Genomic DNA, 23648 nt, shown 5'->3' on the forward strand with positions numbered 1-23648 from the left:
AGACTGTGTACAGGATACACTTACAACATGTAAAGTTTATGCGAGTTAGGTATAGGTTTAACAAATTTTCCACCGTAAGTTAGTGCTCGGACTTGCATGTGCTATAAACCAGGTCGAACAAGATGTTGTCCATGACTGAACAGATCATTACACAGACAAACATATACAGACTTGTGTTTATCACTGCACAATTCTCTGTAAGTCCAGGAGCACCTTTTCGAGAAAATATATGACTTAGGATTTGCTTTTATATTGTAAATGACTACAATTATGTACTTCATTTGATATGTACAATCATTCAGTTATTTATCATTATATAACTAGAATGTGTGAAGACATCCTTATGGGTAGCACAAGGACTTTACCTTGTCAGACTTGATAACTCTGATCAGGTGACTACGTGGTGCAGTGAACATGTCACAGATGACCTATGAACAAAGACTTCCTGTGAACATTATCCTCTACGCGTACGAACTTTATTTCACTGGCGAAAGAGTGGAATTTAACACAAAAGTGTACGCTCAATGAGTGCATTGTGTTACCATGATTTCGTTTTCAAATTTTGTGCTACAAGTGTTTAGTAATGCCAAATATTCAGAGTATTATTGGGACCACATCCGTGGACGTAACATTCCAGGCAAACTAAAACTCAAGAGCAAGTGTTTGTATCGATCAGTCAGCAACAGTGGTGAGTCGTAACACTGTTTGGAACTGCTACTGACTATATCATTAAACCCGCTGCAGAACTGTATCACTGTTGGAATGTAATTACATGAACTTTTAATTGCAGATAGTTACGTCGGAAGGACGAATGGACTTGCATCATGATAAAGAAACTCACAAACAGTCGAACACCTCACAAAAAAAAAACATTCTTCTTGTTGAGTGAAAGAGTGCGTGAAATATGATGTAATTTAAATGTTAATTTAAGGAACTGATACTGCTGTTTGAATTTCATGTGACTGTAAGCTGCGATGCTGAGCACACGTGTCGGTGAGGGCAGCATACTGCAGCGACATCATCCGTCATCCCTTGCCGCACCCTGCCACGTCATCGCAGACTTACCTGATGGGGCGAGACATCGGTGCTGCAGTACACCAAGTCGCCAGCCGTCGTCACCAGCAGCACTATCACGAAATTGTACCATTATTAAATGTCATACGAAGTGAATATTCAAATTTTGAAAATTAAGAAGGAGGGTGTTGAAGATGTGCTCGCTCCGCCGTGGTTTTTTTTCCGGGGTTTTTCCCATTGGCCTTTGCCCGGATGGGGGAGCGTAACTCAAAATCCCTGAGACTTAAAAGTAAACAAAGCACATGCTTCCAAGTGAAAGAACACAGTGAACTTTAAACAGAACAGACAAGGAAAATAAGCCTGCTTGGATGTCCAGTCAAACAAGTGTGACTGTACATCTAAATGTAGTGCTACAACGATGAAAATTAATATTACGACGATGTCAAACTTTATTTTGATGATTTACAGAAGTATTCATGATATTAAAAATGTAATTATAATTTTATTATTTTCATTTTTGTGCTCAGTGTATCAAAGACTTTCTAGTGCACGGAATAAATTAGCATTGTTTGTACTACGAAACTATATACGATTGTTAAGGGTTAAGCATATAATAATTCGATGTAAGACATTTTGTTGAGTCTGAATTTTGTTCTCGTACTGGTCGGTTTAGAAGGAAAAAGTTCCTTAATCGATGTGAAGGTATAAAGGCTGTAAAAAGGAGAGAGAGAGAGAGAGAGAAGGTAAACACAATTTATTCAAAACAAATATCTCGAGGGTGTAACGCCTTGTGATTTCCTAGAACTAAAAAATTGCAAGGTCTAATCTGAGCCTGTCCTGAATAACAAAAAAATGGTTCAAATGGCTCTGAGCACTATGGGACTTAACATCTATGGTCATCAGTCCCCTAGAACTTAGAACTACTGAAACCTAACTAACCTAAGGACATCACACAACACCCAGTCATCACGAGGCAGAGAAAATCCCCGACCCCGCCGGGAATCGAACCCGGGAACCCGGGGGCGGGAAGCGAGAACGCTACCCCTGAATAACAGCGAAGAACATTTATGTTAACATATATTTTCTTCGTTTGATCACGGTTGTGATTCGTATGTTTCTTTTTGTTACGCGACGCGTTATGAATATTTTCATTATACGCGCAAAAGTGCACACAGCTGTAATCGAACCTGCGTCTTTCGGAAACGATAACTTTTGATCAGTACAATTACGCGAATACCGTCTAAATCGCAACCGAGATCACAAAAGTGTTTCCTGGACCATATAATTCTTATAAAATGTGTATTCTCCAAAGCGAGCAGCATTGCACTATCGCTGACTCGCAACAATCGAAAGAGCAAAAACGGTGCTTAAATAGAATTGCCACCTTTTAATAATTATTATTATCCCATTAAATAAATAAATAAATAGCAATTCATACTTCACTTACATAGTATTTGAGGCGACGTACGGCTACAGCCATGATAGAGAGATTAAGCTTAGTACATTCAACTGGTAGGTGGAAAAATTAAGGGAAACATATAAAATAGAAGTATGAGAGATAAATTAAATACTGAGAAATCACTGTAACCCCCACACTGCTCTATGGAAATGAGACCTGGGTGATTACTAAAACGTAAGAGAGCCGCATCCAGGCGCAGGAAATAAAATTACTAGGGAGAGTTAAAGGTTTACAGTAGACTAAGGAATTATAGAAGAACTAAAAATTCTTAGACTTAATGTTAATAGTCTAGGCTATAGAAGAAAACTGAAGAAACAGAAAGAATGGAGAGTGAGAGAATCCCCTTAAATGTTAAATGCTAGCTAGAAATAACAAGTCTTAAGGAGGAAGAGGCGTGGGAGGGAGGGGGAGAGGGAGAGAAAGAGAATGAGAGAGACCTTGGCAAAGATGGGCACCGTAGCAGGCAACTATGCCTGATACCTGAAGAGTCCGGAACCGCGGGACTGCTACGGTCGCAGGTTCGAATCCTGCCTCGGGCATGGGTGTGTGTGATGTCCTTAGGTTAGTTAGGTTTAAGTAGTTCTAAGTTCTAGGGGACTTATGACCTAAGATGTTGAGTCCCATAGTGCTCAGAGCCATTTGAACCATTTTGATACCTGAAGAGGACAGGAAGAAGAAGAAGAAGAAGAAGAAGAAGAAGAAGAGGAAGAAAAGGAGAAAGAAAAGGGGGGAGGAGTAGTAGGAGGAGATATGATAGACCCCGAAAAGATAAAATCGAAGGTATACAATTTATTCTGAAATAAAAAAGTAATCGCATTATATCGTTAATCTTGGTATTACATTTCAATAACTTTGATGGTATTATATCATTAACCATGATTATGGTGTATATTATTCCCGTGTTTATAGGCCAGGCGCGTCCCCGGTGTGAAATGCATATGCAACATGATTTACTTTAATGAACGTTCGGTATATACCATTTTTAGTTTTAGACAATGTTCATGAGTTATTTTTCGCCAGAGCAACAGTGAAAGTCAGAAAGAAAGGGATAAAAAGGAACTGAGGCGCTATTTACCCCCAGTCAGAAAAAGGCGGCTTGTGAGCTGCTGTTTCAGATGTAGGAGTGGCTTCACGGAACAAGCAGTCTGTCCCAGCGCATTCATCGCGTTTCATATTACAAGGAGAGCCAGAAAATGCGGCACAGTGTGTGGTATTTAGTCACCTGATTGGTTAGCCAATACGCGCCAGCCAGTTTACATCCACTCACGAGTGCCGTTTACAACGTGTCTGTTGTATCTGATATTGTTGGCTCAGCTAGTTCTGCTGTTTGTGCTACTGCAACTACTGTTTCAGTGTAAATAAGGCGGATGAAGAGTTACCATACAACGTACAACGAAAGCAAACAAGGGTTACGAATTTGTAACTTGATGCAGCGTGTTTTGAAATTAGCGACGGTGACCTGCGTGCTGTTTTCTGATATCGTCAAGGGCTGAGAGAAAACAGTTGACGCTTCTGCCGCACTACACGCGTGAGCGATGGTCGAGCGTTCATGCAGTTTGGATACGTTGCATGCAACGTCCTTTGTATTTTTGAACCCAGTTTTTAGCTGCACACTGTACAGCAAAAAGGACTGAATTAACCCTAGTTTATATGCCTCACTCTGAAGTAAAAACTTCAGTGCAGACTTCTAGCCCTTTTTATCTTATGCTAATCTTTTCCTGTACAAGTGTCTGCAGAACCCAACTACCTCGAGAATATTTTTCCAGTATTCTCATATTTTTATGCTTCTACCAGAGCTAAGCTTAGCTAAAAAAACTGCTATAGCTGCCCCTTTTTTGCAGGGACTTTCCGTACTATTTTTAACCTTCCACTTTTTGCTAGTGCCTCTGTGTTTCATATTTTCTCTCTACATAATTTACATAATACCATATCTGCAATGAATCTAGATTCCTGACAGGTTTTCCCTTGATGCATCTTTCACTCCGCCATTACACCTTGGTCCACTTACCCCATAGAAAATAGCTGCAATGAAGTGGCATTTCATAACTCTATTTATTGGCTGTTTGCTTTTGTCTATAGTCTATTCTACGAGATTCTCGTATAACTGACCACAGTCTGGATACGAAAATCAATAAAATTGCATTGCTGCCACAAGCTGCATATGATTTCCTTTGTTACCGGCCTCGCTCATCTGACGCATCTTTTGAAATTTTGTAGCCAACGATAATACGTTGAATGTATCTGGGAGTGTACAGCGTCGTCGTCAGGCATGAAAGAAATGGGATGAAATGAAACATTTATACCTGGAAAATCAGATTTCCTTTTCGTTTCAAGCCACTTTTTTTACCAAGAGGTTTCATGCTGTCAGGAGGAGAAGGCTATACTAGGATATTACTAAATCAGCACAGCCTTCTCCTCTCGCCAGCATCAGGCTCTGAACTTGCCTCCTATAATAGCTATATCGCACATGACGCCTTCTCACAGTTCGAACGGAATATGAGAACCAGGAGAAAAATATGAGAACCAGAGTAAATTTTTACGTCCAACTGATGACATCATTGCGTCGAGTACATGTGTGTGTGCTTTGCTACCAAATAATGCATTAAAAAAAAAAAGAATATGTGGGTAAATCCAGAAACTCACAGCCATATTTAGCGGCATACATCATCCACCAACAGCTCTCAAACGTGCGAACGACATACAACATTCATGCAGAAATATTAATTTTGGGACATTTTTATTCAGACCTCGACCGCTGACGACAGAGTGCTCTCGAGAGGTGACAGACTCAGAGTCCGCCTTATCGAGCGCCGGCTACCTCTACTGCTGGAAGTGCATTGGCTTGTCAGCGTTCGGCTTATGTTTCGTTTTAGCTGTTGCTGAATGGCCCATGGACATTGATACAGTAAGGTGAAGGAATGTCTTGCATGTAAATGCTAGCGGTATGCATCGGTCTTTGATTCTCCTCCCCCCCCCCCACCCCCCCCCCCACCCCCTCCACCAACTCACCCGTATCAATCAAAAAAATGGCTCTGAGCACTATGCGACTTAACTTCTGAGGTCATCAGTCGCCTAGAACTTAGAACTAATTAAACCTAACTAACCTAAGAACATCACACACATCCATGCCCGAGGCAGGATTCGAACCTGCGACCGTAGCGGTCACGCGGTTCCAGACTGAAGCGCCTTTAACCGCACGGCCACTCCGGCCGGCGTATCAATCAGCGTAGGACATTTTCCCACAGTTTCCGTCAAACGTGGCCTGCACTTTGAGCCTGTCGTCGGTCTTTCTTGAGGCTAGGAGATTAATTTGCATGTGGAGAGTAGTAGCAGTGACAGCTCTGTGCCGCCTGAAGCCTTGCGTTAGTCGCAGGAATTGTGTTGACTTTACTGCTATCAGATCGTACGGCCCGCTTTTTTGCAGCAGTCACTGGGTTGTGTTGTTCGGAATTTGAACCCTATTGGTGGTAGGCTAATTAAGGTTTTGGCGAATATGTTGACCCACAGAAAGTGCTCGATCTCTGCAGCTCTCTATGGTTGCAGTTTATCAACCCGAAGAGTCAGTGAGTCTATGATTTTATGTATGATTATTTTGCTGCACTGTGGCCATTGCTCAGTCTCATATATGTGTGGTGAAGACGTACGTACGTCGGATTATTTTACTATCTACTTACGCATGGCGGCCGGTGTGGCCGCGCGGTTCTATGCGCTTCAGTTTGGAACCGCGCGACCACTACGGTCGCAGGTTCGAATCCTGCCTCGGGCATGGATGTGTGTGATGTCCTTAGGTTAGTTAGGTTTAAGTAGTTCTAAGCTCTAGGGGACTGCTGAGCTCAGATGTTTAGTCCCATAGTTCTCAGAGTCATTTGAACCATTTTTCTATTTACGCATCTTCTAGTGACGTTGCAGACTAAGATTGTGGAAGTTCCATCTCTTTTCATTCAACTTGGAGCTATGTAGGATCTCGTCAGTGCCCATTTAGAATTGTGTTTTTTACACGTCGTATAGCCACAAACTACTTATACTTCAGAGATCACTTCTATTTGTGTGTGTGGCACGTTAGTAACACAGCCTTGGTTTCTGCTATTGATGCATACATACATATGTCATATTACTCACTATTAATGCGCAGTAAGTTTTCGTAGCTATGTTTTTTTTGAAACGCCGCAGTGTGCAGTGTCTCTTTGGAATCCTATGGATCCGTCGAAATTATGTTAATAGCGATGGCCATAATCAGATTTTCCTGCAGTCAGCATATGAGACTTATAGTAATGTTTCATTTAATAATAATGGTGTAGAGTTTCTTCTGTTTAGGTATTGTAATAATGAAGATATGTATTTATAATTCCCTCTGGGAGGGCTGTCTGATTGAAAATGGGGTCACTCACGCTTAAGTGCCAGTTTTAAAAGCCTGATTGTCAGGACAGGAAGGGAAGTTTGTTTATTGGTGATTCAATGATAAAGTGGTAGGGAGGGGGAGTGCTTGGTGATTAACAGCTACGTTTATCTGAAAATACGTCCACAGATTTCCACTGGTTAATGTGTAGGTGTCGGCAAGTTACAACTGGCTTACCGTGGCAAGAAGCACGCTCCGTAAATTACTGATTTTTTAACAGCAATGACTTTTGCGCCAGTGACCAGGCTGGAGACGATTACACATATAGGTTGATTAAATATGTAATGCAAATTTATCTACGAAATCTGTGGAGACAATCAGGTTGTAAATACCTTATGTGAATTCGCAATTGCCGGCCGTGGTGGTCTAGCGGTTCTAGGCGCTCAGTCCGGAACCGCGCGACTGCTACGGTCGCAGGTTCTAATCCTGCCTCGGGCATGGATGTGTGTGATGTCCTTAGGTTAGTTAGGTTTAAGTAGTTCTACGTTCTAGGGGACTGATGACCTCAGATGTTAAGTCCCATAGTGCTCAGAGCCATTTGAACTCGCAATTGCGAATTGGGACAATCATTAGCTGTAGCAAGTCCAAAGGAACTTTGCATGGTAATCAGAGGCACTGCAATGTCTTATAATCAGTGTTGGGTAGAGACTCGGCGCTCTCTTGTTTATCGCCAGGGATTCTGTGGCAGTTGTGGCCACTCGAGAAATTCCATAACCTACTGGCACTTGGCGAATGCAGGGGGGGGGGGGGGGGGGGGGACAGTTCTTCGTAACCTGGTGGTGTATTTGCAGCGTTATTTGGTATTTTTCACTCACGTCGTGGGATTTGTTTGCCTTTAATACCACATATCACGGGTGAGAGGTATTGCGCTCGGTACAGCAGCAGTGTCCTTTGCGAGCAACCACGTCAGAGTAGATTGCATCCCAAAAGATGCCACTTCCTTGGCCATTAATAGTGTGGTCTCCACGGCTATACACTACATGTCAGCGTTAGTGGGTTGGGTTACCCTGCAGGCAACACATTGTCCTTCTGTTGCTTAGATCTGTTTTCTTCCCAAGGCCTGCAGTATCTTTTGTTGGACGTATCAGAATTTTGCCTCGATGCCACACCATCTATTAATGTGGTGGTGGCTTAGCAAGTTACGTGTGATAGTTCTTGTATCTTTCCTTAGAAACTGTTAGTGCTTACAGAATTTGCTATGACGTCATTATTTCTATCAATGTGTTTGTTTCCAACACATCTCTGCCTTTTGACTGGCTGAGAGCATAGTGACGTTGACACAATGCGACCTTGATATGACTGAAAGAGAACTCACTAACAAATGGTTCAAATGGCTCTGAGCACTATGGGACTTAACATCTGATGTCATCAGTCCCCTAGAACTTAGAACTACTCAAACCTAACTAACCTAAGGACATCACACACATCCATGCCCGAGGCAGGATTCGAACCTGCGACCGTAGCGGTCGTGCGGTTCCAGACTGAAGCACCTAGAACCGCTCGGCCACTCCGGCCGGTGAACTCACTAACACTATAAAATGCATAAAGCTGTGGAAGGGAGAGAGAAATGACGCATACATGTATGTATGTAGATACTGACGGTGCCTCGAACGACATAATATTATGTTTTCATTATCAAAGAGAACATACACAAGTCTTGTGACTTAACGTAATTTGTTATTAACAACTGTATACAGACTGATCCTCTACGTTTTCCGACTAGTTTCAGAGTGAACCCCTCCCACTGAAGAGCCCCAGTTATAGAGAACGATAAGAGAGCTCTTTTCCTAATTGTCAACGGAGTTTCCTGTGCTACTGGCCGATAGAGATTGGGAGGGCTCGCCTGCCAATTTTGTATCATATGTCCACTATTGATAATTCGCACTATTTCCTCAGACTTGTGTGTGATTGCGCAGCGTGACCCTTATAAATTTCGAGCGGTTCCGTGGAGGAAGGCGAATGGGCCACCAAGGAGGCTAAGTTGTAATCAGACACCAGATGTACAACAGGACACTGGATGTGATAAGTTCGTTACCGAGCCAGAAACGGCACTGATAACCAGCTATATCTATGCTGGAACAAACAGGAATTAATGGGGAGATCGGTGCCTACAAGTTTCCATTTTTTGTCGTATCATCTTTGTAGAGATTTCAGCTTTATACGTGTACCTTACTTGCGCCTAAGTTTAAAATCCGTTAGTCGGAACAAGAAGCTTTGTACCATGTTTAAGGAGTAATATGGATATTTCATTTATTCCTCTGCTAATGTAGACAATGGCATACGTTACTATCTGACTTATTTAGGACTACTATGGAAATTTAAGACCGTATGGAGCTCTGTTTTGTTCAAATTAAAATGCTTTGTGGAACAGTAATCCAGATGATCGAGTGGAGGGCAAATGTAACCTTGCTACTGCAATTTTTCAGTTGATAATTGAATAATAATATGAATATTTCCTAAATTATCTTTAATTATTTTCATGCGTGTGTAGTTTCTGAAAATAATTATATTTTCCGGGCAATACCCTAGAGCTCACGTATTATTTCTTAAATTTGCAGCTGGTGGGAGCACAATTTACTAGTTACGTTCCGCCGTCTGCAAAAATATTTTCAATATTCTACATGAAACCTACACAAAGTATATGGTGTATCTGTGTTGCTGAGCACTTCGAGAAATGCCGCTGATAACGGATAAATTCGGAATGATTATAGTGATTTACGTTGATTGCGAATAGGTATTAGACCATACAAAGTGAGGTTTTACATCTTTATGGCATGCATCCTGTCTGTGAGGGAGGATGCAGGTATACTTTCAGATTGTATCAGCAGGTTACAGTATGTTGATCGCAGTCTGGCGTGCACTTAAATGCTTGTGCAAGTACCCCTTAAATCGTCCGTCTGGATAGCCGCGCGGTCTAACGCGCTGCTTCCCGAGCGGGAAGGCGTACCGGTCCCCGGCACGAATTCGCGCTGCGGATTAGTGTCGAGGTCCGGTGTGCCGGCCTGCCTGTGGATGGTCTTTAAGGCGGTTTTCGATCTACCTCGGCGAATGCGGGCTGGTTCCCGTTAGTCCGCCTCACTTAACTTACACTGTGTCAGCGATTGCTGCACAAACACCGTTTCCACAGAGGCGTACACCATAATTACTCTATCACGCAAACATATGGGGCTACATTCGTATGATATAAGACGTTCCTGGTTGGGGGGGGGGGGGGGGGGTCCACTGGGGGCCGAACCGCACAGTTCAATAACCCTGGGTTCGGTTTGGGGTGGCGGTGGGTGGACTGCTGTTGCTTGTTGTGGAGTTTTGAACCACTGTGGGCTATGGCGGGACGAAGCCTCTCCGTCTTTTCTAGATCCCCGGTTCAGTACATGCATACATACCCCTTAAATTATTCGTTGCCCTATGAAAGTGTTTCAAACGTCTGAGTATATCAAACAAATATCAGTCACATTGCCTTATTTTCACTCAGGAGTCAAAATTTTGTATAAAAGAGGGAATACACTTAGGGCAGTTTTCACTGAAGTTACACCAGTTATCTACTCAGTTTATTTAAAAAAAGGATTACGAAGTTTTGCCCGTATTTACTGATTAACAGACACGGTATTAGGTGGATCTGTTTATACGTCTTGTTCCGTATGATCAAAATACATGAAATTAACATCAAAAAGTTAACAGTTCATTAACTAAAATTTACACTAATCTTGTGCAGGTGATAAGCTGCTCAGTATATGTCAGAGAAGCCAATACCCTGTAATTGCCTCGCATTTGCTCAAAGATGACTATAGTGTTCTATGTAATAGAGAAAAGCGCGACGCCATGTGTCACCGTCGGGCTTGGCGACTCTTTAAACAGCAAGGTATCAACAAATGCGATGAAACGACCAGAGCTCAGAAGTTAGTGGGAGCGTATAAGCTGTGTTGGTGATGTCACATTGGCACCTAATATCAACTCAGTTCTGTTCAAAAACCCCGAGGAAGTGCCACACGATGAGAAGGTCTTCACAGCTTTCCTCATCCTGTTTCACCCCTCGTTTCGACGTCTCAGCGATGAAGATAAGATCGCGACACCCAGCGCTGAATTCACGCGGTCATCTGTGCATGGCCGAGAAAAGCCCTTTCAGACTCGAAGCCGCCCAGAATAGACACGAAAAGTCCTTCGGGGATGGCACCAAGGGGGCAAATGAGACCACCCATTTCCCAGGGGCGTTTGATTCCAACACATTTCACGGCTGAAAACTTCAGTTCAAAGTGCGGTTAGTAAAACTAAGAAGTTCTTGTCAGCCTTTGACGGTGCTGATACTCCCAGGCGTTTCAACACTTCATTAAGGTCATTGTGGGGCTTCATCCAAATTGACCATGATCACATTCATTTGGAGAGCAATGCATTCGCAATTTTTACTCTCGTGTACAGGTTGAAGCCAGTTGAGAGCGTCAAAATCATTCGATGAAATTTGATTTGGACCTGAAGCAGCAAAGGATGCATACGCGTTTTCAACCCCCATGTTTACCACTCGTGGCATGATTATGTGGGAGTGTCACATTAAGAAGGTCGTGAATAAAACGGCCAATGATCCATGTAAGGCAGTCCAATTCGGCAACCCTCAGTGCCAACCACGCAACTTTACTGAGCACGGAACTTCCTGGCAGATTAAAACTATGTACCAGACCGAGACTCGAACTCGGGACCTTTTCCTTTCAAGGGCTAGTGCTCTACCGTTGAGCATCTTAGAAATGTACCTGTCAGAAACTTCGACATCAATTCAGTCTGGAAGCTGCTCTAGCGCCCGAAAGTATGCAAACCCTACCCTGAACGGCAGTCTGAAATTTTTTCCAAAGCCACGCATACGAAAACCGCATGAGTTCAATGCTGGGGTCGTGGTTCTGACCTCCATCGCAGATGCGTCAAAACAAGTGGTGGAAATTGCCTAAGAGGGGCTTTTCATGTTATGTCATGTCCAAGGTGGCACTGGGAAAAATTGTGGAGAAATTTGGTGCCAACGTGACAGCATTAACACACCTAAATTTCGCATGAACTTCCCAGCTTCGGCCTTTTTTTACCATGTGTTGTCGTCTTGCTGTTTGAGGCTTCGCTGGCCGGCCGTTGTGTCCGAGCGGCTCTAGGCGCTTCAGTCCGGAACCACGCTGCTGCTACGGTCGCGGGTTCGACTCCTGCCTCGGGCATGGATGTGAATTATGTCCTTAGGTTAGTTAGGTTTAAGTAGTTCTAAATGGTTCAAATGGCTTTCAGCACTATGGAACTTAACTTCCGAGGTCATCACTCCCCTAGAACTTAGAACTACTTAAACCTAACTAACCTAAGGACATCATACGCATCCATGCCCGAGGCAGCATTCAAACCTGCGACTGTAACGGTCGCGCGGTTCCAGACTGAAGCACCTAGAACCGCTCGGCCACCTCGAACGGCTAAGTAGTTCTAAGTTCTAGGGGACTGATGACTCAGATGTTAAGTTCCATAGTGCTCAGAGCCATTTGAACCATTTGAGGCGTCGCCGAGCCCGAGGGTGAATTCGCAGGCCACCATGCTATCCACGATCACAGAGGAAGTCATCCTTGAGCCCAATTTCAAACTTACACTTCGCAAAGGGAGGCAATGATTTTTGAATTACGTTGTCCAGTTTATAAAACATTTAACATCACCGCTTTTATGCGGTCATTAACACCCCTAGTCTGCAGCGGTGCAATAATGAGAGGCAGCCGTGCCCCGGGGAGTACTCACGCCGGTCGAGGAAGCGGAACCTGCCGAGGAAGCCCGAGCTGTTGGAGGGCGGGCCCGCGGCGTGCATGGCGAGCACGAGCGCCGGGCCCTGGCTGTAGAGCGCCGCGGGCACATCGCGCAGCCCGCCGCACAGCACGCCCGCGGGCGGCGTCCGCTCGTTCACGTCGGCCCGCAGCTGCCCGCCCAGCGACAGGAAAACCTCCACGCGGTCGCCCAGGGAGCAGCTGCCGACAACAACACCACATCCTCCCGTCACCAGCGCAACCGCTGCGTGAGTGCCAAGCGAAGAAGCCTCAGCAGCCACACATACACACACTTACAGAAATGTGTGGTGTCTATTCTTTCGGACGTTTCCGAAAGGACAGAAACCATGAATTCATATAACTGATGCGCCTCGATGGGCCATGGATCCACCACCTTCAGTGCAAATACACATGTTGGACCTCTTGCGGGAATCGAAAATTAGCTAGCGTGGAGGACGTGGACAGGGACTGCGGATAGATGGCGCTAGGTGGGAATGTTCATGGGCGAGGGAGCGTACCTATGTAGGCCACGCAATTGCAATAAACAGTGTGTCTGGGTGGTGGAGTGGTTAATGGAGCTGACTAGTGAGGAGGAGATTCCAGCTGGTGTTTTGTGTGAAAGGCTGATTTGGGGGAGAGGACCAAACAGCGAAGACATCAGTCACATGATCTAGGATGGCATAAATCAACGGAGGAACAACGCAAACAGCACAGTCCAGTCACTGGGAAGGGATAAAGTGCAAATAACGAGGGAAAAGTGTCTGTATGTCCATCTTGTCACAGCCAGGACCTCAGCTGTTCAGTACAGAGTGTCAAATGAAACACCTTTCAGCCATCTACATTTCCAGATTGTTATTTCACTGGGCTACCAATTTCGGCGATATGTTGCGCCATCTTCAGGTCCACTGATCGACCTGTAGGAAGATTACCACTTCCGGTTCAGTCTGCAGGAGACGTCTGAAGTGATCACTGTCTCAAAAATCTATACCATGGTTACCAGCCTTTGGATCCTGGCCCGTATTTTCACTGAACCAACGATGGGAATCTTCGTTCACGTTGGTCAGGGGCCTGAGTATTTCATAGTAAAAACTCTGAAGCTGATAACCAAATAAAATAACACTTCGGAAATTAGATGGATGAAAGGTGCTTCATTTGGCACCCTAACCATATGAGGGTCATTCACTAATAGCTAAGACATAGAAGGTTGGAGGGCGTATTTAGTGTAAAGGTCCAAAAGGCGGGAGCAGTCCAGCAAGATGTGGATCATCGTGAGTGGAGCCCAGCAACTACAAAGAGTGGGCAGCTCCTTGCAGAGTAAAAACCTATGGGTGAAACTAGTAAGGCCGATACGAGAACGGTAGAAGATCTTAGATCTCCGCCAGGAGAGGCAGAGGGAATAACGCCATGTGGTGAAAGTCTCCTTGATGGCGCGAAGTTTATTAAACAGTGCGGCAGCCCACGACTGAGCAAAAATTGATTAGATCTAACGCCGCAAATCCGCCACAGAGAACGGATAGGTGGCCACCACCACCCCTCTCCCAGCTAGACAAACAATAAGATCATGCCCAGGACACTTACGTAGCCAGTAACCCAAATGACATCGACGAAACAAGCTGCATCACCATGTTCAGCGAGGTCATGGTCGTCAGAGACCAAGCGGTGGCGGGAGAAACACTGAGCGATAGCCTGAAGGCCACTCATTGAGTCTGTACATAACAAAACGTGGGTGAAGTAGGACCGTTTATTAAAACAGAGGGCCCAATTGGCGGCTATCAGTTCCGCAGCAGCCTCCCATCCCCGCCACCCTCACCCATGGCTAGCGAGTCAGCAGAAGACGTGGAAGCATACCCCACATACTCAGCAGACTTAGAGCCATCCGTGTAAAAAACAATGGCATCCTGAAACACCTGTGAGGGAATTCGGGACAAACAACACAACACCACTGGAGCAATGAAGACTTTTGGAACCTGGAAGAGATCCATCTGAATCTGGGGCAGTCTGGAGCCGAGCGCCCGCTACGGTCGCAGGTTCGAATCCTGCCTCGGGCATGGATGTGTGTGCTGTCCTTAGGTTAGTCAGGTTTAATTAGCTCTAAGTTCTAGGCGACTGATGACCTCAGAAGTTAAGTCGAATAGTGCTCAGAGCCAATCTGGGGCCAGGTGTCTAAGCAAGGACGGCAGTGGTGGTTGGGAGAGAAACTGTGGAAGAGGACAAGGAGGAAAGAGGAAGTCATGGCAGATTCCAACTGTTAAACCCACCTGAGGGCAGGCAGCAGGCATGTGACGGCCTGAAGATACGAAAGGAATAGGAGAGATGAGCAGGGGAAGGATGGATAGTGATGACATAAGAGTACAGGAGCTGTAACTAGTGAATCTAAATGAGAAGGATTCCTGTGTCAACCAGAAGACTGTCGACAGGCCTAGTGCAGAACTCACCAGTAGCTTAACAGATACCACTTTGGTGAACTGGATCCAAGAGGAGCAACATGGAAGTGCCGGTGGGAAGACGAGACAGAACTAATACCTAGTAAAGGCATAGAAGGGTCTAACGATCTGCATCTCATAATGTGTGGGCAAGGAAGCGAAGAACATTGATTTTACGCAAACAGCCAACCTTCAGGTGACTGATATGGAGCGACCAAGTGAGCTTGTGAAATTACAATGAAATCCAGACTATTATCTCCTTACAGGCGTTGATAAATATCAACAGGGACAGTTGAAAATGTGTGCTCCAACCGGGACCCGAACCCGGGATCTACTGCTTACATGGCAGATGCTCTATCCGACTGTGCCACTCAGGACACGGAGGATAGTGCAACTGCAGGGAATTATCTCTGGCATGCTCCCCCTAAGACTCACACTTCCAACTTACTGTTCACTCACTACATTTGTAGTGCCCCTGTCCACTGCACACATTACTCGCGGCAGTCGATTTACCGATTCCCGTAATAGTTTGAGCAATGTGAGTGCATCTGCACTGATCACCAATGGTATCCGTTGTTTCGGATATGTCCGAAAGATCAGATACCATCTTCATATAGGTAAGGCGTAATGGTTAATGATCTTCAGTGCATATGCGCACACATTGCTCAAACTCTTACGGGAATTGGTAGATTTACTGCCGCGAGTAATGAGTATAATGGGCAGGAGTACTACAAATGTTGTGTGTGGACAGTAAGTTGGAAGTGTGGGCATTACGGGGAGCGTTCCAGAGATAAGTACCTGCAGTCGCAGTACCCTCTGTGTGCTCAGTGGCTCGGTTAGATAAAACATCTACCATGTCAGAAGGTTCGAGACCCGGTCAGGGCACACATTTTCAACTGTCCTCGTTGATATTTATCGTCGCCTTTAAGCAGCTAATGGTCTGGATTTCATTCTTTGAGCGCTCTAAGATCACCAATGGTATCTGTTCTTTCGGACATGTCTGTAAGGACAGATACCATTTCATATATAAGTGACCTTATTGTTAAAAAGTCCCTAGAAACGAAACTGGAGAACCACAGTCACTTGTTGGGCATTGAGGTAGAGCTCTCAATTAGGATGGACCATATTATGGGGACAGAAATGCACAGCCCTCGTCTTCACTTTACACATAACCTTGACCTCCCTCGAAAGCTAGAATAACGGCCCCAGTATCAGCACGGTTGTCCTTAAGACATAACTGCATACGCTGAATAAAATGACTACCTCCTCGTTCCTTCTTGGCGTGAGTTCATCAGTTAGCTGGATGAAGTACCTATGAAAAATGACTATGTAGACCGCATTCAAAGATTGGTGAGGTTTAATTGACACAAGGATGTCGCCAACATGATCAAAACCACGAAAAGCTGCATGCTGTGTAGTAGAAGAAGTTTTAATCAAAAGGGAACCCGACAGAACCTTACTGAGAAACTCCACTTCACCGAACTTTTTTTGTAATCAGTCTTCTCACTGGATTGATGCGCCCACCACTAATTCTTCTCCTGTGACAACCTCTTCATCTAAGAGTAGCACTTGCAACCTACAGCCTCAACCATTTGCTGGATGTATTCCATTCTCTTCTCCCTCTAGAGTTTTTGTCCTCTACATTTCCCTCTAGTACCAGTCACTCCAGTCCAAAGAGATGACACATCATCCTGTTCCTTCTCCTTGGTAGTGTTTCCACATGTTCCTTTCCTCTCCGATTCTGTGCAGAACCTCTTCATTCCTTACTTTATCAGTCCACCCAATTTTCAACATTCGTCTGTAGCACCAGATCTCAGTTGCTTCGACTCTCTTCTGTTCCGGTTTTGCCACAGTTCATGTTTCACTAACATACAATGCTGTACCCCAGACGTATATTCTCAGAAATTTCTTCCCAAAATTAAGGCGTATCTTTGATACTAGTCTATTTCTCGTGGCCAGGGATGATCTTTTTGCCATTGCTAGTCTGCTTGTGATGTCCTCCTTGCTACGTCCGTCATTGGTTATTTTACTGCCTAGGTAACATAATTCTTTAACATCTACTTCATGATCATCAATCCTGACGTCAAGTTTCTCGCTGTTCTCATTTCTGCTACTTCTAATTACTTTCTTCTTTCTTCGATTTACTTGCACACCATATTCTATACTCATTAGATTATTCATTCCATTCAGCAGATCATGTGATTCTTCCTCACTTTCACTCATGATAGCAAGTCATCAGCGAATCGTATCATTGATATCCTTCCATCTTGAATATCAGTTCCTCTCCAGAAATTTTTATTTCCATCGTTGCTTCTTCTATGTACAGACTGAACAGTAGGGGCGATGGTCTATACTCCTGTCTTACAGCCTTTTTAATCAGAGCACTTCAAATGGTTCAAATGGCTCTGAGCACTATGGGACTTAACCTCTAAGGTCATCAGTCCCCTAGAACTTAGAACTACTTAAACCTAACTAACCTAAGGACATCACACACATCCATGCCCGAGGCAGGATTCGAACCTGCGACTGTAGCGGTCTCGCGGTTCCAGACTGTAGCGCTTAGAACCGCTCGGCCACTCCGGCCGGCAGAGCACTTCGTTCTTAATATTCTACTCTTATTATTTCCTCTTGACTCTTATACTACCCGTGCCTCCCTATAGCTTACCCACATTTTTTTAGAATTTCGAGTATCTTGCACCATTTGACACTGTCGAACGATTTTTCCAGTTCGACAAACCCAACGAACGTGTCTTGATTTTTCTTTAGTCCTCCTTCCATTATCAGCCGCATCATCAGAATTGCCTCTCTCGTGCCTTTATCTTCCCTGGAGCCAAACTGATCGCCATCTAACACATCCTCAGTTTTCTTTTCCATAAATCTGTAGATTATTCTTGTCAGTAACTTGGATGCATGACCTGTTAAGCTGATTGCGCGATTCTTCTCGCACTTGTCAACTCTTGCAATTTTCTGAATTGTGTGGATGATGTTTTTTCGTAAGTCAGATGGTATGTCGTTAGACTCAAACATTCTACCCACCAGCGACAATAGTCTTTTTTTTGCCATTTCCCCCAATTATTTTAGAAATTCTGATGGAATGTCATCCATCCCTTCTGCCTTATTTAATACTGAGTCCTCCAAAGCTCTTTTAATTCTGATTGTAATATTGGATCCTGTTTCTCTTCTAAATCAACTCCTGTTTCTTCTTTTATCACATCAGACAAATCTTCGCTCCCATAGAGGCCTTAAATGTACTCTCTCCTCTGCATTTAACAGTGGGACTCCCATTGCACTTTTAATAATACCACCCTTGCTTTTAATGTCACCGGACGTTGTTTTGACTTTCCTACGAGCTGAGTCTTTCATTTCACATTTCTTCACTTTTTCATGCAACAGTTTCCTCTTAGCTTCCCTGCACTTCCTATTTATTTCACTCCTCAGCGACTTATATTTCTGTATTCCTGAATTGCCCGGAACATTTGTGTACTTCCTTCTTTCATCGATCAACTGAAGCATTTATTCTGTTATGGTTTCTTCGCAGTTACCTTCTTTGTAGGTATGTTTTTCTTTCCAACTTTAATGATTGCACTTTTTAGAGATTTACATTCCTTTTCAACTGTTGTGTCTATTGAGCTACTACTTATTGTTGTGTCCATAGCCTTAGAGAGTTTCAAGCGTATCTCGACATTCCTTAGTGTTTCTATATCCCACTTCTTTGCGTATTGATTCTTCCTGACTAATCTCTTAAACCTTAGCCTATTGTTCATCATTACCACATCGCGATCTGAGTCTATATCTGCTCTCATGTACGCCTTACAATCCAGTATCTCACTTCTGAATCTCTGTCTGACCATGAACTGAAATCTCCCCGTGTCATCCAGCCTTTTCCAAGTATACTTCATCCTCTTGTGATTCTTGAACAGGGTATTCGCTATTACTAGCTGAGATTTATTGCAGAACTCAATTAGTATTTCTGCCGTCTCACTCCTCGTCCCAAGACCATATTCTCCAGTAACCTTTCCTCCTCGTCCTTCGCCTACAATTGAATTCCAGTCCCCATGACTGATTTATCGTTCTATATCGTCATATACTTTCTCTCTCTCTCTTCATCGTCAGCTTACGACGGCGGCATGTGTACTGTAAGTATCGTTGTCGATAATGGCTTGTTGTCGATTCTAATAAAAACAACACTATCACTGAATTGTTCACTGTAACGCATTCTGTGCCCTACCTTCCTACTCATAACGAATCCTACTCCCGTTATACCATTTTCTGCTGCTGTTGGTATTACCCTGTACTCATCTGACCGGAAATCCTTGCCTTCTTTCCATTTCATCCCTCTGACCCCTACTACATGTAGCTTGAGCCTTTGCATTTCCCTTTTCAGATTTTCTAGTTTCCGTACCACGTTCAAGTTTCTGACATTCCACTCCCCGACTCATAGAACATTAGCCTTTCTTTGTTTATTAAATTTTTTTTTATGGTCACCTCCCACTAGGCAGTCCCCTTCTGGAGGGGACTATTCCGGAATCTTTTGACAATGAAGAGATCATCATTACACTTTTTGAATTATGGGACACATGTCCTGTAGATACATGTCATGTGTCTTTAACGCACTGGTTTCCCTTGCCTTCTGCATTCTCATGTCGTTGATCATTGCAGATTTTTCCACCTTTAGGGGCAGTTTCCTACCCCAAGGACAAGAGAGTGACCTCATCTTCTGTCGACTCCTCCGCCGTCTTTGACAACGCCGTTGATCGTGAGGGTGAATTCTGGTTTCTGAAGTCTTCGGCCGCCTTGTCTTCAATATTTTCCACGAAAAATAACTGCTTTGTGGCGGTGAATGTGTACATGTCAATCCTAGTAGAGTTCAGGTAGAGTGAAAAGTGTTTGATCCCAAGCTGGTGAGACTGGCCTTCCTTCAAGGATTTATCCAGGAAGGGAAAGGCCGCAGAGTCATAAGAAGCAGCCTTAGACGATCATTTTCCACTTAAATGGCCATAGGAGAACTGCGAGATTCTTGGAGTTTGACATGGTTCACGTGCAAAGCATCTGCCCTGAAAAAACCCACTCCAATCAAGGGCTCTCCCCTTGAGCCCCACCCAGCCACAACTGGGCCCATGGCATTGCGGCGATTGGTGGAAATTTTGATGCTCTGGAGTGACATGCATCTACTCCTAGGAATAGATGGTAGGCAACAGCTCACGTATCAGAGGTGTGATATCTGTGTTATCAGTGGACTCAGCCAGATGGGTACCTAACAGCACCGCCACATGGACTGGCAACATGCGCTGGTGACCTAGCGGGGTGGAGGGGTCTATGACATTAATCAAGATTGGAAAGAAAGGGGGAAACGCATCCACGCTGTAGACGTCGGAGAGGGAGATTTTCTCCAAACGGCTCACACTACAGAGAGAAGGAAGGATGACAGAGGAAAGGCAAGGGGAATAAATCCGCAAGGAATCCAAGAAATCAGATGGGTAGCCGGGTTAAGATGAGTAAGGACACCGAGAGACGGGGAGGAGGGAGGACAGGAAGGAAATGCAGCCTGGAAAAAGAATGAGCTGCAGTACCTTGGGGCCCTATGTGCGCCATGCACGAACTCACATAGGAACTGTGAGCCCTTTAAGGGAGAAAATTACAGGCTGAAGTCCCAGTCCAGCATAGATTCTCACTCGCCACCATTGATTCCACATAAAATTCTAACGCAGCTGATATCACTAGTTCCTTCCCTTTCCTTTCCTATCCTTTTCTTTCTCCCCTCTCCACATTCAATTTACAAATGTACACTGCCTGATAAAACAAATGAAGCACCCAGAAGTGTAGGGCCAAACGAAATGACACTACATGGGTTGAGGGGGGTATGTGATGTTATTTGGATGATAACAAATCAGTCAACTTTGCAAAGAATTAGGCTGTTGTGCCGGTCGGGGTGGCCGAGCGGTTCTAGGCGCTACAAACTGGAACCACACGACCGCTACGGTCGCAGGTTCGAATCCTGCCTCGGGCATGGATGTGTGTGCTGTCCTTAGGTTAGTTAGGTTAAAGTAGTTCTAAATTCTAGGGGACTGATGACCTCAGAAGTTAAGTCCCATACTGCTCAGAGCCATTTGAACCATTTTTGAACAGCTGTTGTAATTGGTCTTTAATATCCCTGGTACTTTCAATGATACGAAATGGGCACCCGAGCTGGTCCCACATATGTACCAGGGACAGATCTGCAGACGCCGCAGGCCAAAGGATTACCTCATCACCAGGCTGACGGTTAACAAACACATGTGCCATGTGTGGACTAGCACTGACCTGTTGGAAAACGTCATAATGATCCAGCCTCATGAAAGATAGCACACAGGGATGCAGATTGCGATTTGCTGGCAGAACACTTAGAAGATGCAACAGGTCGACTAAAGAGACAGCCTACAGTACCCTTCTTCGTCCTCTTCGGGATTATTGCTGCATGGTCTTGGATCAGCATGAGATAGCATTAACAGAGGACATCGAAAAAGTTCAAAAAGAGCAGCTCGTTTCGTATTATTAGGAAACAGGGTGCACAGACACGATAAGTGAATTAGGGCGACGATCATTAAAACGAAGGCGTTTTCCATTGCATCAGGATTTTCTAACTAAGTTTCCATCTTCAATTCTCTCCTTTCGTTGGCGCCACCTACACAGGAAGTAATGATCACTGTGATAAAGAGACATCAGGGCTTGTGCGGAAGATTTAAGTGTCGTCTCTGCCCCCCTTCTCTGCTCAACTGTTCAAGAGTGGAACGGAAGAGAAATAGCTTGGAAGTGGTTAATGATCCTTCTCCCTGGCACTTAGTTATGAAATGCAGAGAAGTCACGCAATTGTAGGTACAGGATATTCGTTATGTACCATTATGACGACAGAGTTCCATCAGTCATTTGCCAACTCACACGATGACGCCATAAGAATCACCACTGAGCGTGTCCAAAACGTAGAAAGTATAGGAATTCTGCCAGGTCCACACCATACACTTCGATGGTAGTCGCCCGTCGTAGCACAAAATCGCAAAACACGATATGGTGCCATTAACCAGCAGTTTAAGTTTCCTGGTTGTGACACGACACGAAATGCAGTCGCCTATGGTGCTGTGTTAACGCTGGCATGCACATGGACGGTAATTCCTGTCTAGCTGCGCCTAGACTCCGGCCAATGGTGTGGGATGAATCAGAATGTTGCAGGGAGTCCATGATTTATTCTCGCATGGCCGGCGTGGAAATGAATGGGATACTATGTGCTTGTCCGCAGCTCGTGGTCTTGCGGTAGCGTTCTCGCTTCCCGCACACGGGGTCCCGGGTTCGATTCCCGGCGGGGTTAGGGATTTTTCTCTGCCTCGTGATGACTGGGTGTTGTGTATCTTTCATCATCACTTCATCATCATTGACTCGCAAGTCGCCGAAGTGGCGTCACCTAAAAAGGACTTGCAATACGGCGGCCGAACTCCCCCGCATGGGGCCTCCCGGCCAACAATGCCATACGATCATTTCATTTCACTATGTGCTTGATGCACAATACGGCGATTTTCCTTTGTGATGGTCAGACGTGGTGGACCGGAACTTTCATGGCGACTATGTCCACCATCACGATCGCACGCAGTCCAATTTGTAGCCGCCGTCTTATCCGAATACCCCACAAATTCACATACTGCACAATTCGACTGGCCGACCAAGTGGAGACGTACTCTGTCAGGTGCTGATGTCACTGTCTCACACATTAACGCGGTCCCTTCGTGTCAATAAGGGTGATCACTTAACAGCTGACGCTGTTCTCTACATTTACCCTACCAGGCCTGGTAGCTACACAAAACACAAACAAAAGTAATGGACGCTGATTGTTGTTACACCCGTTACGGAGAAATGCCTCTCTAATCGTTTATGTCCCCGCCACTGGTATGTATATGTACGAGATTATAATTGACGTCCAACCATGTCTTCTCGGTGCTTAACTAATTTGGTCAGGCAGTGCATATTATGTCTATATAAAAAAACAGCTGAGGTACTTGTAAAGTAGGTTGGTTCTTACGTTCCACTTTTCAAATTTTTTTTCATTTTCCAGGCTACCCAGCGCTTAGGTACTGTTGCGTATAAGAATGATGCACGTGAAATCTGTGGTTCACAGATGTGGGGTGCGTGCGTGCCTCAATGACGATTGTTCCACAGCTGCAATCACATTGGAGAGTTATCTATGAAGAGATGAGACAAGGCTCTGCATTATGAATTGGGATATCAACCTTTTTATTAGCTGCTAAGATAACGGTCTGGATGATTGACTAATCTGGCCTTTTAACACTAGTCTACATGAATCTGCTATGTTGGTAGTGTGAAGGGCTGGAGGCAAGCGGAAACTATTGTCATTTTTCCAGAGAGCACGCACTTGTATTGCTTGGCTGAACGATGCTCCAAATTATTGCAGGTCGCATCAGCGATTAAGAGCCATGCATAAAATACACCAGCATGGAGAGCGAACTGAAGACCACAACAACAAGCAACAACAAGATAAGGGAAAGGGTGCCTCTTGGTCTTTACCAACGAAAACTCTGTATGAAACCACCAATATTGGTAAAAATTACGTG

General features: G+C 44.6%; 1 protein-coding gene across 1 annotated transcript in view; it reads right to left on the reverse strand.

Moving 5' to 3' along the window:
• LOC124594448 (suppressor of lurcher protein 1-like) overlaps positions 1–23648 on the reverse strand; it is a 320389-nt gene that overhangs the window by 71133 nt on the left and 225608 nt on the right. The window contains exon 5 of the mRNA XM_047132824.1: positions 12609–12832. Within this exon, the coding sequence (XP_046988780.1) occupies positions 12609–12832 (224 nt within the window). The remainder of the gene's footprint in view (positions 1–12608; positions 12833–23648) is intronic.

Source organism: Schistocerca americana, chromosome 2 (genome assembly GCF_021461395.2).
Source record: "Schistocerca americana isolate TAMUIC-IGC-003095 chromosome 2, iqSchAmer2.1, whole genome shotgun sequence".
NCBI classification, from domain to species: Eukaryota; Metazoa; Arthropoda; class Insecta; order Orthoptera; family Acrididae; genus Schistocerca; species Schistocerca americana.